The sequence below is a fragment of the Vicia villosa genome, unplaced genomic scaffold (genome assembly GCF_029867415.1).
Source record: "Vicia villosa cultivar HV-30 ecotype Madison, WI unplaced genomic scaffold, Vvil1.0 ctg.001741F_1_1, whole genome shotgun sequence".
NCBI lineage: Eukaryota > Viridiplantae > Streptophyta > Magnoliopsida > Fabales > Fabaceae > Vicia > Vicia villosa.
Window position 1 is genome coordinate 155,764 of NW_026705713.1, and position 18,634 is coordinate 174,397.

General features: G+C 32.1%; 1 protein-coding gene across 1 annotated transcript; it reads left to right on the forward strand.

The window, feature by feature from the left end:
• The first annotated feature begins 15,855 nt into the window (after positions 1 to 15,855).
• Positions 15,856 to 16,967, forward strand: LOC131636450 (uncharacterized). The gene is made up of 3 exons (XM_058907058.1): positions 15,856 to 15,977; positions 16,073 to 16,280; positions 16,396 to 16,967. Exons 1-3 carry the CDS (start codon positions 15,861 to 15,863, stop codon positions 16,920 to 16,922), a joined length of 852 nt encoding a protein of 283 aa, XP_058763041.1. The 5' UTR covers positions 15,856 to 15,860; the 3' UTR covers positions 16,923 to 16,967.
• The last annotated feature ends 1,667 nt before the right edge of the window (positions 16,968 to 18,634 follow it).

Sequence of the window (18,634 nt, forward strand, 5' to 3'; positions counted from 1 at the left end):
AAATCTTCTAACTTTAATGGATCAATGGCTTTGCAACAAATTGCATTGAAAAACAGGCACAACCTAGTTATAGTCTTCCTAACATTGTTAGGCAATATCCCACGAATAGCCACTGGTAGTAGTTGTTGCATTAAGACATGACAGTCATGAGATTTTAAGCCAACTAATTTGAGATCTTTAACCGATACAAGCCTCTTGACATTTGATGAGTAACCATGCGGCACTTTGATACTTTCTAAACACTCACAAAAACTTAATTTCTCTTTTTTCGACAAAGTGTAGCAGGCAGAAGGCAAATACGTCTTGTTACCTACATAATGTTATCATCAAGAATTTCAACAATTAAAGTTATGAACATGCTATTTTAACATCAAAAGGTAACGATAGCTTAATTTGAACAAATAGTTGGTACCTATATTATTGTGGAGTTAGCTCTTCTCATATACCCATCAAGCCCAAATCTAGACGAGCATTAATACCATCCTTTGTCTTGCCTTGAATGTTGAGAAGTGTTCCGATTACACTATCACATACATTTTTCTCCACGTGCATCACATCAATACAGTGTCTTACCTCAAGACCGGACCAATATGGAAGATCGAAGAAAACAGACCTCTTTTTCCATATATTATTCACAATAGGCCGCTTTTGGTACTTTCCAAAAACAGCAGTAATGCCCTGTTGTCGTTGATAAACTTCCTCTCCAGTTAAGGGCTTTGGAGCAACACCATACTCTTGTTCCCCATTGAAATCTTTCCGCAATCTACGATATGGATGATAACGATTTAGAAATTTTCGATGCCCGAGATAAATAGTCTTCTTTCCTTTTTCAAGCTGATGGTAACATGTGTCTTTTTCACATATAGGACACGCTTTATGCCCTTTAACTTTATACCCAGACAAATTGCCATATGCCGGAAAATCGTTGATGGTGTAAAACAACATGGCACGCATATTGAACTGTTCACCAGAATGCGCATCGAAAACATCCACCCCTTCCTCCCACAACACTTTTAAATCATCGATCAGTGGACTTAGATAAACATCTATGTCATTTCCTGGTTGTTTTGGGCCCGAAATCATCATGGATAACATCACATATTTACGCTTCATGCACAACCTAGGAGATAGGTTGTAAATCATCAGAAGAACAGGCCAAGAAGTATGGTTAGTATTTAGATTACCAAATGGATTCATTCCATCAGTAGAAAGTCCAAGTCTAAGGTTTCTCGACTCTTTGCCAAAATTTGGAAACAAAGAATCTATTTTCTTCCATTGCAAAGAATCAGCTACATGGAGGATTTGTCCATCACATTTTCTTTCTTCTGCATGCCATCTAAGATTCTTTGCGTCGTTTGCGTTAGCGAATAATCTCTTGAACCTTGAAATTATTGGTAGGTACCATACCACTTTCGCGGGAGGACCCTTTTTGACCTCATCATCGTCACTAGATTCACCATGTCTCTTTTTGTAGCGTGACGCCTTGTACTTCGGACAATGGTTATAGTTTACATACTCTTTTCTGTATAATATGCAATCATTAGGACATGCATGTATCTTTTCATACTCCAAACCCATCGGACACAGTATTTTCTTCGCCTCGTAATAACGACTTGGCAGTACGTTACCTTTTGGAAGCATTTGTGTCAACAATTCAAGCAATTCGGTAAAACTTTTGTCAGTCCACCCGTTAATTGCCTTCAGATTAAACAATTTTAACACGGCTGACAAACGTGTACAATTTGTGCATCCCGGGTACAAAGGTGTATCCTTGTCATTGCATAAACTATCATACGCATGTGCCCTCTTAAACGAATCTTGTCCAATATCACACATCATGTCTTCTAGACGATCATCCATTTCTACACTAACATTATCTCTTTGGGACACATTTGAATTTTCTACCACTTCACCGTGCCATATCCATTGTGTATAGTTTTGACAAATCCCTTCACAAAATAGACGATCCATGATTTTTTTTCTTACTAAGCTTTGGTTCTTTATTTGCACAAAGAACACATGGACAGAAAAAAAGCGTAGGGTGACTATCTTCAACATTACTTTTAGGAGGAGGAAGATCTTTTTTAGCATTACTTTCAGCAAACTCTAGAAATTTCATCACCCTATGTTCGTACTCATCACTTAATCGATTAGCTCTCATCCAACTACGATCCATACCTACAACGTAAATTTAATTAATACTTAGAATAAATTCTAAGTATAGTTTTTATATAATATCAAATAATTGTTATAGCATATGTTATGAGAGACAACACTTTAGACTCACTAAAGTATTCTTTTAATTAATACTTAGAATCAATTCTAAGTATAGTTTTTATATAAAATTCAGATGATATAACATATAAACTAGTGGATCCAACATCTATCAAAGTGAGAAAACGTGAATTCCTAATAATCACTTTTACAACAAATGAGTGCTTTACTTTACTTGGTTGAAAATAAACATCAACCAAAACCATAATTGTGACATGTTAATGCAATCTAACATGTGAGTTTGAAGCTTTGAGGAAATTATAATAATTAAACTTTGTAAAACTAATTATTTTATATTTTAAAAAATTATATATAATAGGTTACACGTGATCATGACGGTACTTGAATTTTGATATCCTTACACAAACTTACTTCATCCTCTAAAAATAATTATAAGAGATTAACCCAAACAATTGACTGCTATAACTAGTCAATTTTGACTGAAGAGTAGATGAGCCTTGTGAACCAAAAGCATGCATAAAATACAATAGTACCAGTTACCACAAAAAACGCATAAGACAACTATAAATGAGTGTTAAAGTATAAAAACGAATAAAGGTGAGGTGGATAGCTAACCGATAGTGGATGGAGTTGAAAAAAGTTGGAAAGAAATCCTTCGCGTGAGCGGAAACCAACTTCACAGCAAACCTTCTTCCCTGAATAATATTAAAAATTGAAATAATAAAAAAACACTCACAATACAAAACGAAAAATGGTGAGGAAATCAATCATACACTCACCACTCCTATCAACGCTGCTATGAGACTATGAACTCAATGACGACGCCGTTTCAACATGGGCTGCCGCAAACGGTGAGGAGATTGGTGGTGGAAGTTGTAGACGCGTTGTTGGTGATTTTAGTATCATCAATGCATTTTGGTAGTAATGTGATTTACTATAGGCCAATGCAATTATGCGTTAAGTTTGAAACGAGTTAGGGTAGTGCGGCGTGCACGCCCGTCGAGCCAAACGCGTAATTGAATATGAATAATAGAAACGGGCATAACGTTTCGTTTGAATAGTTGCACCCGTTCCCAACGGACATAACGATTCGTTTGAATAGTTGCACCCGTTCCAACAGACATAACTGTTTTCCGAAAAGGTGTGTCTGTTCGTTTCTATTATTGGTCTCCTATATAAGGAGTCTTTTGGTCTCGATTTGGAATACGAAATTATATACTTCCTCTACATTCTGATCTGTTCTCCATTGTCAGAAACAAATTGATTCTTCAAGAATTATCCCCGCAAAGATTTCGTGAACCCAGACAAGTATAGGGTCGAAATACTTTGTTCGGAAAGTGAACGAACACGATTCTTGAAGATATCCAGGATTATCACACCTATATCCAACAAACGAACAAAGTATTCTTTCTGATAATCATGGCTGGAGGAGGAAGCGCCGTCAAGGAGATGACTAAAAGTTTCGGAAAATTGACAAGTTTCAAGGATAATTTACATATGGTGAACACACGAAAAATTTACATCATAAACCGGGTACATTTTATTGTTTTCATAGAAATTAGAGTATTTGACAATTTTATAATATCAAGATTATAAATATGATTTCTTTATAATTGATATAGAACGATGATTAATGATATTAAGATTTCCGTAATTATTAGCATATGAATCTGGAATTCCATTATACTTAAATTTCAACGGTACTGTATAATAATTATGTTTTCAAATGATGATTAGTGTGCAATCTTATATAAAATCTTATAAGTACGTTGACGAGTACTTTCTTTCTCACGTGCATTGTGCATCATTTCGCTTTATAAAGTTACACTGTCGTTTGATGTTAAATGATATATGTATATAAATTTCATGGTTGTATGATGTATAAGTATAATAATATCATCATTTAAAATTTTCTTCATCAATACTGTGTCAAAGGGTATGAACTTTAAATATATATTTTGCAACAATCAATTGCAGTTTTATACATTCTATATTTTGTATGTACACTAACGTACTGTTAAAGTATATGGATTGACCTTTGCACATAATTTGGTCAAAAGTTATATAATATGCAAATTGTTTGTGTTTGATTAAATTTATTATTATAAGACATATAGAGATCATTTAAAGATGATTCATAACGAGATGTAGAATTTTGAGAATCTTATCGCGGAGGATAAGGAATTCAAGTCGTACAAATAAGACCTTGTAAAGAAGGTTCTCTACGGATTGTTGAAATACAAACAGAAAGTTCATCAATGATTGTTGAAAAACAAATCGAACTTAGAATTGGCAGAAAGTCTAAAAGGCTAAGGATTTAGGACCGAACAAAATCGATTGTCTGTATATTTCTTGTATTCAATAGAAGAAAAATGTGAGAATTTTGTTCGTAAGATTCCTATTATTCTTCGAGTGGAAGATGATCATAAAGAGTTACAATGAAGATGTAATTTCAAGGAACTTCTCAAGTGGATATTTAGAAGGAAGTATTATAGTGATGATACACTAAACATCTACAAGAATTGATTAGTAACCAAAGGCTTCAGACAAAAAGAAGGGATTGATTATTTCGATACCTATGCTCCTGTTGCCAGTATCACTACTATTAGATTGTTGATTACCTTGGCGGTTATTCATAATCTAATGATTCATCAAATGGATGTCAAAATAGCATTTCTGAATGGTGATTTGGAAGAAGAAGTGTACATGAAGCAACCTGAAGGTTTTGTAATGCCTGGTAATGAGCATAAAGTTTGTAAGCTAGTTAAGTCGTTGTATGGGCTGAAACAAGCTCCGAAGCAGTGGCATCAAAAGTTTGATGAGGTTGTATTGTCTAATGGTTTCATTCTAAACCAAGCTGACAAATGCGTATATAGCAAATTTGATACATCCGGTAAAGGAGTTTTCATTTGTCTATATGTTGATGACATGTTGATCTTTGGCACCGACCAAAATCAAGTTGATAAAACAAAGGATTTCTTGTCATCAAAGTTCTCCATGAAGGATATGGGAGAAGCGGACGTTATTCTTGGTATTAAGATTAAACGGGAGAATAAGGGGATTGTAATTACGCAATCTCATTACATTGAGAAAATACTCAAGAAATTCAATTATGAAAATTGTTCTCCAGTAAGTACTCCCATGGATCCAGGAGAAAAGCTTATGCCAAATACAGGTAAACCTGTGGATCAACTCGAATACTCAAGAGATATAGGCTCTTTGATGTATGCTATGATTAGCACTAGACCGGATATTGCTTATGCGGTTGGAAAGTTGAGCAGATTTACTAGTAATCCTAGTAGACATCATTGGCATGCGATAACTAGGGTATTCAAGTACATGAAGGGTATTATGAATTATGGATTGTCATATATGGGATTTCCTTCGGTGTTAGAGGGTTATTCGGATGCTAGTTGGATAAATAATGTTGAAGATTCATCCTCTACAAGTGGATGGGTGTTCTTGCTAGGGAGAGGTGCCATCTCATGGGCTTCCAAGAAGCAAACATGTATAACTAGTTCCACAATGGAATCTGAGTTTGTAGCATTAGCTACTGCTGGTAAAGAAGCAGAATGGCTAAAGAACTTGGTATATGAGATTCCGATATGGCCTAAACCGATATCACCAATTTCTATCCGTTGTGATAGTAGTGCCACACTGGCTAAAGCATATAGTCAAATATACAATGGAAAGTCTAGACATTTGGGTATTAGACATAGTATGATTAGGGAATTAATCATGAATGGGGTGATATCTATTGAGTTTGTTCGGTCGCAACAAAACTTAGCTGACCACTTGACGAAGGGGTTAGCAAGAGACTTAGTGAAGAAGTCGGTAATTGGGATGTATTAAAGTCCATTTAAATCTATTAGTTATGGTATACCCAATTCCCTTCTAATACGACGTTAGAAGCAGAATTCAATGTGGAAAGATCATAGTTAAAGATTGGAGCAATTGTGTTTATCTTCCCAAGGTATCTGCTCAGACCTGCAAGTGATGGCTAGGTTGAAGTATATCTTCTTAATGGTTCTTTTGAAAAATTGCAAATGCAGGTGCAAGATTAAAAGGATCACCTATGTGAGCATGAAGTTTTGCCGCTTCAAGAAGCTTGGACTTGGCTTCCTATATGCTTATTAATGGATAAGGACACATGGCTTGTAAAGTGTCAAGTATGAATAGTAGAGTATTGTAAGAAACATATGTGTACTATATCTTTAGATATTCAAATGGATTGACGGGTTCAATCATTATGACACCCTGATTTTCGAATATTTGGAATGTGTATTTGTACTAAGATGAAAATTCAATCGTAAGACATTTTCTTCTATGCATTTGTTTGATCGTTATACCTGTAAAGTAAATCAAGGATTATACTAAAACGGGGGGAGTTTGTTGGTGATTTTAGTATCATCAATGCATTTTGGTAGTAATGTGATTTACTATAGGCCAATGCAATTATGCGTTAAGTTTGAAACGAGTTAGGGTAGTGCGGCGTGCACGCTCGTCGAGCCAAACGCGTAATTGAATATGAATAATAGAAACGGGCATAACGTTTCGTTTGAATAGTTGCACCCGTTCCCAACGGACATAACGATTCGTTTGAATAGTTGCACCCGTTCCAACAGACATAACTGTTTTCCGAAAAGGTGTGTCTGTTCGTTTCTATTATTGGTCTCCTATATAAGGAGTCTTTTGGTCTCGATTTGGAATACGAAATTATATACTTCCTCTACATTCTGATCTGTTCTCCATTGTCAGAAACAGATTGATTCTTCAAGAATTATCCCCGCAAAGATTTCGTGAACCCAGACAAGTATAGGGTCGAAATACTTTGTTCGGAAAGTGAACGAACACGATTCTTGAAGATATCCAGGATTATCACACCTATATCCAACACGCGTGTCGTTTCAAGCCTTTATGTTGTGGAAATGAACCGAACTACAACCCTTTGGAATGAGACCCGAAGATTATGGAGTTTGATGAGGTCGGCGGAGTGGGTTGCAAGTCAGCGGAGTGGGTTTCGCAGGTGGCGGTGAGTTTCGTGTGTGTGGTGAGTTTCGCAGGTGGCGGTGAGTTTTGTGTGTGTGGTGAGTTTCGCAGGTGCAGCACAACAAAGAGAAGAAACAAAAGAAAGGTTTGTGAGGCAGATTAGGGTTTAGTTGAAAATAGTGGGAGACATTTCTCATCGGGTACAATATGGGCCGAAGTAAAAGTCCATTATGCTATATATTTCCCATCGGTTTTTCTAAAGGGCCGAAGTAAAAGCCCATTATGCTATATATTTCCCATCGGTTGCTAAACGAACCGATGTAAAAGCCTTAATAAACTAATTTTGTATTATTTACGGTAATGCCACCGTGTATTAGATTTTTAATTTTTGAGTTATTTTTCCATCAGCTCTATTAAATGTCTGATGTAAAATCCGTAAATCAAATTTTTTTCACATCAATTTTTTATAAAACCTGATGTAAAATTCTTAGATATATATTTTTCACATCAGTTATGTTTATACCTGATGTAAAATCTTGTAACCAAATGTAATATTTTTAGTAGTGATTCTTCCACATATTTTATCTGTTCATTGTTATTCCTAATGTTTTGGCAAATGAGAAAGAAATTTTTTACATACATAATGATACAAGATGTTGAAATTTTCTAAACACATAACAAATTATCTAAACATTATCAGAAAATTGTTGGCTTATCACAAAATGACATTAACATAGAAGCTGATATTGTTGCAAGACAAAATGACATTAATTGATATTGCTGCAAGACATATGCATATTTCCATAAAGGTTCCAAATGGCATTGACATGTTACATATATATGTTCAGAATAAAGTACAAAATATCAAAATGTTACCCTGACATTCTAAGTCCATAAACTAGATAAGACCTAAATACTACTAGATGGTTCTCTTTGATGTGCTTCTCTTGGTTGGAGTAAACCTCCTGGTGGTAGGGCCAATCACTTTCTTGGATGCAGAGGATCTTGTTGTTGGTCCTGGTGGAACCAAAGGGCCTTCTAACACCAAATTTTTGTTGCTTTCCAGTTCCTTTTACCTTGTCAGTTTTGCCTTGCCTATATGTCACTACTACAAAATGCATAAACAACAACGCCAAAGTCACCACGGTTCGCCCTTAAACCGTAGTGACACTGCTAAACTAATGCACTAACATTTTTTTTTATTATTTTTTAATTAAAAATTTAAGGTTATAATTACGGTTAATTGCATAACCATGGTGATATAGTCCAACTTTTATGGGTTCGATCCTCAACTCTCTTGAATAGTTTGTCCCTTTTACGTTAATGCACGCCTTTTCAATTATATTTATATATAATTAAAAAATAATAGGGATATCACTACGGCTCATTTGTAAAACCATTGTTACACACTGACGGTTCTTTATATATATATTAAACACTAAGTACCCATTCTTCCACTTATAAAAGAAACAACCCTAACACCAATGCCGTCGACATCGTCGGGAAGAAGAAAACAACCCTGACACTCATTGTTGTTGTCCAGTTTCGTCTCAATGTTGCATTTGAAGAGTGACTCATCCAAAGGTGTAAAATATGGATCTGGAAATTTATGTTGTTGTGACAGTCGTATGGTTTCGTACCAATGCAAGAGGGGTCAAAATAAAGGAAGGCTTTTTTAGAGATGTCCAAATTGGTGGATTGGTGAAACATGTAATTTGTTCATATGGGATGATGAACAAAAATTGGAAGATGAGACTAGTATGATGCCAGAGTTGGAATCTGTTGGGTATTTGAAGGTTATGTATACAGATTCAAAAAAGAAGAACAAGAATTTGAAGAAGAAACTGAAGTCAGAGAGATTTTCTGGAAATTTAAAGATGTTATGTTTTCTCATCTCCTTTATGTTTAATATTTACTTTGTTATAAAATATAATAGTTGAATTAGGGTTTGAAATTTGAAAATGTTATGTTTTCTTATATCCTTAATGTTTAATATTTACTTTGTCATGACATGTAAAAGTTGAAGATGCAGTGAATTTGACAGGAATATGTAACTATCAGAAGGTTTCTTACAAGTAAGTTCATCGCAATAATTTTCATTACGTGTTTTATATTTTTTATAGTTTAAGTTAAATGTTTAAGTTGAATATTTAAATTGATAACCTTAAGAGAGTTAAGTAGATTAAAACTTCATTACACAAGATTTTAATTACATGATCAAAAACCTTAATCAAATCTAAATCCTCTCGCTGAGATAAAGTTAGACCAATCATAGTCATCCTCATCATTATCATCAGAATTGAAAAAAACTTATCATTTTCCTTCTCAACCTTCTTCTTCTTCTTCACACCCTGAGAGCTCTTATTAGTCTAAACGCATCACCCTCTACAACAACATCTTGAATCTGAGGATGGTTTTGTATCAAAACACCCTCTACAACTACATCTTGATTCTGAGGCTGATTTTGCACCACACATCTTCTACAGCTACATCTTGATTCTGAGGCTGGTTTTGCACCACATCACCCTCTATAGAAACATTTTGATTCTCAGCATTATTGGTAGCTTGAGCAGGATAACACATTGATTCCATTTGATGAGGTTGTTTTTGTGTTTTGGTTCTTCTGCTTTTATATTGTTCCTTCTGATTCTTCATCTTCTTCTCTTGGAAGTTTAAAAACTAAACTCATCATTGTTTCTTTAATTCTATACTTTATCTTTTCTCTTGGAAGTTGGGAAGATTGCATACCTCGAACTGTTCAAATTTTGATGTACTTTATGGAATTGTGTACTTGTAATACAAGTTTTGATATCAATTCAAAATTGGTTTAGTGCTGATTCTGGTATGAAAATTTGACATTTATTAATATGAAATATCACAATGGTTAATATGAATAATTGTTGTTATAAGGCGCGTGCTTTTCAATTTACTACAATGGTCAATGGACTGTGATTATAAGTACCGAATATACAACCACATGCTACATAACAACGCTTGGTCCCACGTGGTTATTTATCATTCCCAACTGTTGTTAAATGTCTTTTCGTAGTAGTGTGTTGCCTTTCCTTGATAAGACTGAGTTGCATTCATGTATCCCTGTGTTGCTCTCCCTTGTGTTGCAGCAGCTTATTTTGCAGCAGTCCGTGTAGCTTTGGCCTAAGATGCAGCATTGGCCTGAGATACAACAACTTGTGTTGCTGAAACATGTGTTCCATTGGCCTGAGATGCAACAGCTTGTGTTGCTGAAGCCCGTGTAGTATTGGCTTGAGATGCAACAACATTTGTGGCTGAAGCCTATGTAGTAGTGATCTTAGTTGCTTCAGTTGGTCAGACCTTGCAAGTCTTTTTGTTATGTCCAGTTTTTTGGCACCTAGAGCACTTGTAATGATAAGAGTTTATATATGAAGTTAATTTACCTTTTGTTGGTCTGAAATGAAAGTATATGTGAGAAATTCAGTTACACCTCCTATATCATTAATCAATTGTTCTAGAAACCAGGTCCAGCTGTCCCTATTGGCAAAATACACCTCCCACTCACAACCATCCTTACATCTCACCTTCACCCTTCTCTTGTCATTTTTTCTAAACTTTAGGTCTCTACCATTATGAATAGAATATGTGGTTATTGCATCCTTTAATGTCATTCTTTGAGTTAAAATACAAGCCTACCTCCCATTTGTAATTGGTCATATCTTTGGGTACTTTAAAAATTGGATACTTCTTCCTCTTAACTCCACTACTGTCATCACTATCATTATCACTCCCCTTGTATTTTTTCGTATCTTCTCCATAATTTCCTTTCCCCTTAGCCTTTCCATCACTTTCACAAAGAAGGAGATCAGCTAGCTCATTCTCATCCATCTTATCATACTCATCATATTCATCTTCAGATGTCACTTCAAGAGCACTATCATACTGGTAGCTCTCATCCTCACCAGTATTGTTTGCTTCCACTCCAACAGTTATAGATTCCACTTTAACAGTTGTTGATTCCACTCCAACATTGTTGATTCCACTTCAACATTGTTTGCTTCCACTTCAACACTGTTTGCTTCCACACCAACATTGTCTCCCCCATCCCCAACAAAATTATCATTCAATCCAAGATTGTCAGCTTCTTCCACCTCAACAATACCATCATTCAATCCAATACCACCTTCTTGAAGAACAACATTCCCATAATTCATTGCAGCACTGGAACCTCCATTCCCAACATTAGCTCTATTCAACTTCTCCACAATGTCATCATGCACCTTGTTAAGCAACTTTTCCACCTCATCTACAATGTTGTCAATCTCCTCATCTACATTATCCACATGACCATCAAAATAATCAGGTAGAGACAAATTGTGTTCGACATAGATATCAACCCTTTGGTGCACCCTTTAGAGGTCTTTCATTTCTAGAGCTCCATTGTCATTAACTAGGGCATTCATCTCAAATTATGGGTCCTTGTAATACATTTTCTCAACATTATCCCTATAACCTAACTCTTTCAAAGTTCCAACTAACTCAAAATAAGATCACTTATCAACATCTACGGTCAATTGAGCTACCAAGCCTCCTTCATACAAACTAAATTTAGGATCAACGAATGCACCACTATGGTGAATTGTGAGCTTCAGAAATTTGTCCATTACCAGTATTCAAGCAGTAATCGTCACCTAACACAAGACCAAAACAAACATTTAAAGCCCTAAATCTACCAAAATCCTAAATCTGCAGAAAGCCCTAAATCTACCAAAACCCTAAATCTGCAGAAAACCCTAAATCTACCAACAATATGCAGATTTCCATATTCCAGTTACGAATACGTGTATGTTTTACTTACCTGGAATCAGAACTTCGCCTTCAGTCGTCTCTACAATCGCATTCACCACCTTCGAAACTTGGCCTTTGTCGCTTCACGTTTGTTCTCTCCGATGTGTTTGTCTAGGAGAAATCACAAAATGAAACAATGTTCCTGTCACTTTGGCTAACATAGGCATCAACCGTTCATTTCCTTTGTCATATGGACTCCACTTATCCACCTCATCAACTGAACTGCCATCTGGAACGTGTTTTTGGACTTTGACTAACGGCCCAGTAACGGAATGACTAACTTGATTGCTTTTAGAAAATTAAAGGATCAAAGTGACACGAAATAAAGATAAGGGATCAAAGTGAACCAATGAATTTAGTTAAGGGACCAAAACGAGTATTTTGCCATTAATTTTCTGTCAAAAAAATATAAATGTATAAAATAATATCAATTGTTAATAAATTCAATAGCATAACCATTATTTTAAATTTAAAGACAAGAAGAATAATAAAAGTAATAAATTTTAATAATTTTTGCTAGACACAATCAAATTTAAAAGAACGACTAAAAATAAATATATATTTCAATTATATCTTTTCAATTTTCATTTTAAACTTACGTTATGTAACAATTTACATATCACTTTTATTTCATTATTTTTTTTACATTATTTATAAATAATTTAATTTAAAAAAATAAAATCGCAAAAAATATATCGTTTATATTTTCACTTATTTGTGCAAATAAAGACGGATACGTGAGTGTTTATTTAAAAAACAAAATTTAGGTACAATTATTTATGTGTGGTTCTTACTATTTTTCAATGAAAATATGATAAATATATTTAAATATGATTTAGTGAGTGAAAATAGGAGAAATTTGCATAGTAAGTGAAAATTATACACTTTTCATATTTTTATTGGAAAATAATAAAAATCACACCTAAAGAATTGTGAAGTTTTTTCCTTATTTAAATGCTAGTAAGTTTTAATAAACAAATGAAAATTATTTTTTAATAACAAAATAATATATATAGAATTAGGTGGAAACCTACTTGAATACAAGATAAGTTTTTAGATAGCACATGGTATGGCAATTTGACTATAAAAAAAGAGAAAAAATGATAAGTTCATTTGGCCCAACTTTTTTAAATCTTAAAAGTTACTTTAAAATTAAAATTAAAAATAAGAACTTTTAAAATAAAGTTAAAGTTGTTTGGTTATGATTATTTTTTAAAAGTTATTTTTAATTTAAAAGTTGTTATATATATATATATATATATATATATATATATATATATATATATATATATATATATATATATATATATATATAATGCGTATTATTTAATTGTTATATTAACATCTATAAGTTAGTGTATAGTAGAAGAAATTTATAATATTATTATTGAAAATCATTATACAATAAAACAAGATATAATATATAAAACAAATAAAAAGTTGGACAATACTAGTATCTACAAAAATGATGATGTAAACACAAGAAGAAAAAAAGAATAAATAAAACATAACTCTAGATGTTATGAACCGTAGAAAAAATTGAAAAATTTCCATCTACTACATTAGCGCCATTTTTTTTAAAGAAAAGTGTTTTCGTTGAGATTCGAACCGCGACAACATGTTTTAAGCTCCAAAAAAGTTGGTTTCAACGTCTTTTTTACAAGCTACTTTTATTCAATTTTTTGTCTTTAAAAAAAAGCTACTTTTTTTCATAAGAGCTTTATGAAAAATGTGTTTGGCCCTCCATCTTCTTATAAGGAGAAGAAAAGTAGATAAAAAGTTGGGCCAAACGAGCTCATAAACTAAAGCCAATGAAAATACAAAAACTTTCAAAATTTTAATTATTTACTCCTTCTATTCCTTATTATAATTTGTTTTTGGATTCTATTCCATGTATTTGATATAATCCAGACATATTATTTATTAAATGAATTTAAAAAAAAATCAATTTTCCTTTATGAAAAAGATTAGATGAATTTTTTTAATTATATATATATATATATATATATATATATATATATATATATATATATATATATATATATATATATATATATATATATATATATATATATATATATATATATATATATATATATATATATAATATGTAATTTATTCTATTTATCATTTTTTAAGTGTATGAATAGTCAAATATAATAAATATTTATGAAAATTCAAGGAAGTATCCAATTGGCTTCCATGCTCAACCATATACAAAAGTGTTTTCTACTCCCTCCATTCTTTTTTATCATATGTTACTCTTTGATTTTTTTTTTAAATTAAGAAAATCGAATTTTTTTTGTTATTCTTAATAGTTAATACTACATTGCTTATTCCCCGGTAATATCCTTCTTAATAGAAAAATTTATATTTAATATTATATTATACTTTAAAAATAAGTAATAAATAAAAAGAGAATGATTAAGTGAAAGTAACAAGTAATAAAGAATTGACGGATTGGATATTTTTATGCATTGTAAAAATACTTTATAGAAAATGTGTAAATACACTATGTAGTTTATTATCATATTTATTATAAATATAATCATAAATTACAGAGTGTATTTACACATCTTTTATAAAGTATTTTAAAATGCATAAAAATACCTAATCCGTCAATTCTTTATTACTTGTTACTTTTACTTAATTATTCTCTTTTTAAAATTTCTAATTAATTATAGTTAGTGGAGTGCTTGAATAAAATAGAAATTAATAAATAAGAGTATGATAATAAAAAAATTATAATTATTATAAAAAAAATATTTATTTTGAGACAGAGAAAATATAAAAATAAAACACTTTTTATGAAATGAAGAGAGTAAATCATTTGTCTCAAATAAAAAAATAAGTCATTTGTTTCAAACTTATATGACTTATTATTTATTTATTATGTTCATTCTAATCCTATTTATAAGACTTAATTTGTTATTAAATTATATGACTTATTAATTATTATGTTCATTCTTTTCCTATTTATAAGACTTAAGACATTTTACCCACATTAACAAAATTAATAGTGTAATTAATTAAAATAATTTGTGTACAAATATTACCAAATATCTTTTGTTTAAAAATAAAGTAAATATTGACTTTTATATCCACCCAACGCAATTTAATAATATATTAATATAAAGTAAACTTTTAAAAAGAATAATAAATATACATAAAATTCTAAAACGTTTTATATTTAAAGATATATATTCTTAAAATATAATATAATCAAGTTCATAGAATATACATGTCTACAACATTTTTATGCTAATATTATTACAAATTAAATCCATATATATGTAGAGGCTTATTTGGTTCATTTCTGAGTGTAGAGGCTTATTTGGTTTTCTCAGGTTAGTTGTTGGTTTTCCCTAAAATTTCATTACATCCTCAATTTCTTTAGCATTTTACTACACCATTGAAACCATTTGTCTAACTTATTTGTCTTTGTATTTTCAGGATACTTACCTTTGATATTCACAAGGTCTTCTTGTTTGAATCAATGTGAGTGATTATTGTCCAAACATTTAACATGTCTACAATTGCATGATCTATTACCATAGCTTGTTAAAGGTTTTAATATATTGTATTGATTGAGAATTTAAGAAAATAAAATTTATTTCCTTGGTAAATTCTTAGTCGATCTATGTATATCTAGCTTGACCGATTGATTTTTTTCTGAACATAATGTAGTTTTTATTTGAATATATAAATCTATCATAATATTTACTTTCTTTTTGATAAATATCTGCTATTTATTATAGAATTTTATGTACAATAATCTAATAAGGATATGTGAATTTTAAATAGAATCACTAAGAATGGAATCAAAAATCAAGAATTACTTGGAAAATGTTGATGGATTCATGGATTATACTCGCAAGAGAACAAGAGCTGCTTCTGAAGAAGTTGATGACCATGTTGCTGAAACTAAGAGGGTTTGATTGTTTTTACCTTTTTAATTCCATCTCTCGCCATAAACATATATTTTCTTGTCTATATTTCTGATTATATATTTATTCACAATTTCCAGCCAAATGCTATAGTTTCGAATTCCTCTAACACCACACAACATGTTTTCAATGATACTCTCAACAAGCTTATGATGTTTAGTGATTATTGCATGGACTCCACAAGCAATACTAAAAAAGATGGCAAAGGTAAGGAGATCGTCTCAAGCCCAAGACAGATTTCGCCGAACCATAGCCCTAATCTTCCAATGCCCGAGTTCGATAAGACTGGTAAGAAATTATTCATTAACATATTGGTATGATCAAATATGGAAAATTAGTACATACACATGAGATAGGTTTGTAATATATTGGTAATAACTATAATATTTTTTCATTCTTGTAGGGGCATATACTCCCCGAATTAAGGTGGAGGGTTGGTCCGAGGTCGAACTAGATGCTTTGTGGATCGGTGTTCAGAAATATGGTGAAGGAAATTGGAATGCGATATTGGAAGATTCATCTCTGCCACTTTTAAGGGATAAAACTTTAGAAGAGATGGCTACAAGGTGGAAGGAAGAGACCTCAAAGGTACTTCCAGTAGCGGAACCATTACCGATTAACACCATGTATTCTAATGGAACAACAACAATGCCCTTTCCAGGTCCTGGAATTGCATCTCATGCATCTGATTTTAGCTTTCTAAAATTACTCGCTAACATGGAAAACGAAAGCCTGAAGAAGAAGAATAGTGACATGAATATGGGGAGGCAAGAAATGGTAACCACAATTGCAAACAGTGATGAGACTGTAGTTCAGCCTAAGCTTTTACTTTGTGGTCACTTTGAGCTTCCCATCGTGAGAAAGAAGAAGAGTCCAGCTAATAATGACGCAGGGGGTTCCATGGAGAATCCTGTTGAGATAGATGAATGAAGAAGGTTGTTAATTTTCAATAAATGTATGAGCTCTTAAGCTTAATAAGTGGCATGGTTTTGATCAGAATAATTTATGTAATTGTTTCTGTTTTTCATTGAATAGTACAATTGGTTTGTATTTTGAAACTATTTTATAAGTTTAATACTTAGATGCAAATCACAAACCTTCCATTTCTTATACTTATCGACGTCTAGATGCACTAAACTACTACAGAAAACTCATACCACAACGGATGGAAAAGAGATGCCACAACGCTTGACCAACCGTTGTTAGGTTAGGGGTGGTTGTATGTCTTGTGCTTTCCTTCACGGTTGCGAGACCGTGATAATAAGCCATGACGCGCGCTACCTATCACAACGGTTGCGATTAACAATTATTGTTATATATATATAGGTAATGGGTTCGAAACCCAACATCATCAATTTATTTGGAATATAATTAACATTTCACCGTGTTTACAATAGATAACTGTTGTGGAAAGTACCCTGAGTTTATTATATAATATGTAAATTGCTTGTTTTTTCATACACCTTACTAAACACATACAATCATTCAAATTAATGAAGTATATATATAATATGAAAATTAAACTATTATTGAAAAACAGCTTAAATAAGCCACTGTTTTTTTAATTGCTTGCTTGTCATAACTTATATCTTCCACTTTAACATATAGAATATGGTTCAATGACCTAAGTCCTTCATGGCATTAATTCCTTCGCTTCTAATTTATTTTGAATAACATCAATTTATTGGCTAAGTCTGACTCATCATCATCGTTAATATGATGATTGTGATAATGACTTATCATCATAACAATAAGATAAGTGATGATGATGAGGTAGACTTAGTCAATAAAGTGATGTTATTCAAAATAAACTATAAGATAAGGAATCGATGCCATGAAGGACTTAAGTCATTGAACCACATTTTATATGTTAAAGAACGTAAGATGAATTATGAGCCGGATCCAATTCGAAAAACATTGATTGATCTAAGTTGGTTTTCAAATACAACTTAATTTTCAGATTATAAGTATCTAAACCAATTTAAATGAACATATTTTCATTGAAGGGTTAGTGAAACAAACAATCTACATACAATATAATAAACTCAATTTGATCTTCTGTCAACCTGCGTAAGAAATTAAAGAACAAAACATTGATAAGTCACAAAAAAGGCTTCTTGTGACTTAGTAATGTTTTGTTCTTGTTTTGAGAACGTTAATCAACAATAACAACATACAACAATATTTATCAAAAACACAACAATAACATGCAACAACATATCTTTTATCAACAAAACATTGACAACATACAACAATACAATACATAATAAAATATTTCACAAACGTACCTTTTATTGAAAAGAATCCTAGAATTAATCATAAAGTTCATCTACTTTATGTTGATATGAAACAAAATATAGGGCGGATGAAATTTATACAATAACTTCCTACTTCTTGTATTGTTTTTCCATAGCAAACAAACCATGTGTAAATCATAACCAAATTATGTGCTTTGTTAAGGGAATTTTCTTCATTCACTTTTCCTATAAGTTAAAAAACATAAACACCATGACATTAACAACATACATGGAACATTCACCAAATAAAAAAAAAAGAGAATATCATGCCAAATGAAAAAAAAAACTTTTTAACAAGAATTATGGAAAATGGGAGAAGTTGATTACCTATAAGTTTTAAGAAGC

Coding starts and splice junctions, on each gene's coding strand:
- LOC131636450 (XM_058907058.1), top strand. CDS start 15,861: ATGGAATCAAAAATCAAGAATTACTTGGAAAATGTTGATGGATTCATG. Junction 15,978..16,072: donor ATGTTGCTGAAACTAAGAGG/GTTTGATTGTTT, acceptor CACAATTTCCAG/CCAAATGCTATAGTTTCGAA. Junction 16,281..16,395: donor GCCCGAGTTCGATAAGACTG/GTAAGAAATTAT, acceptor TCATTCTTGTAG/GGGCATATACTCCCCGAATT.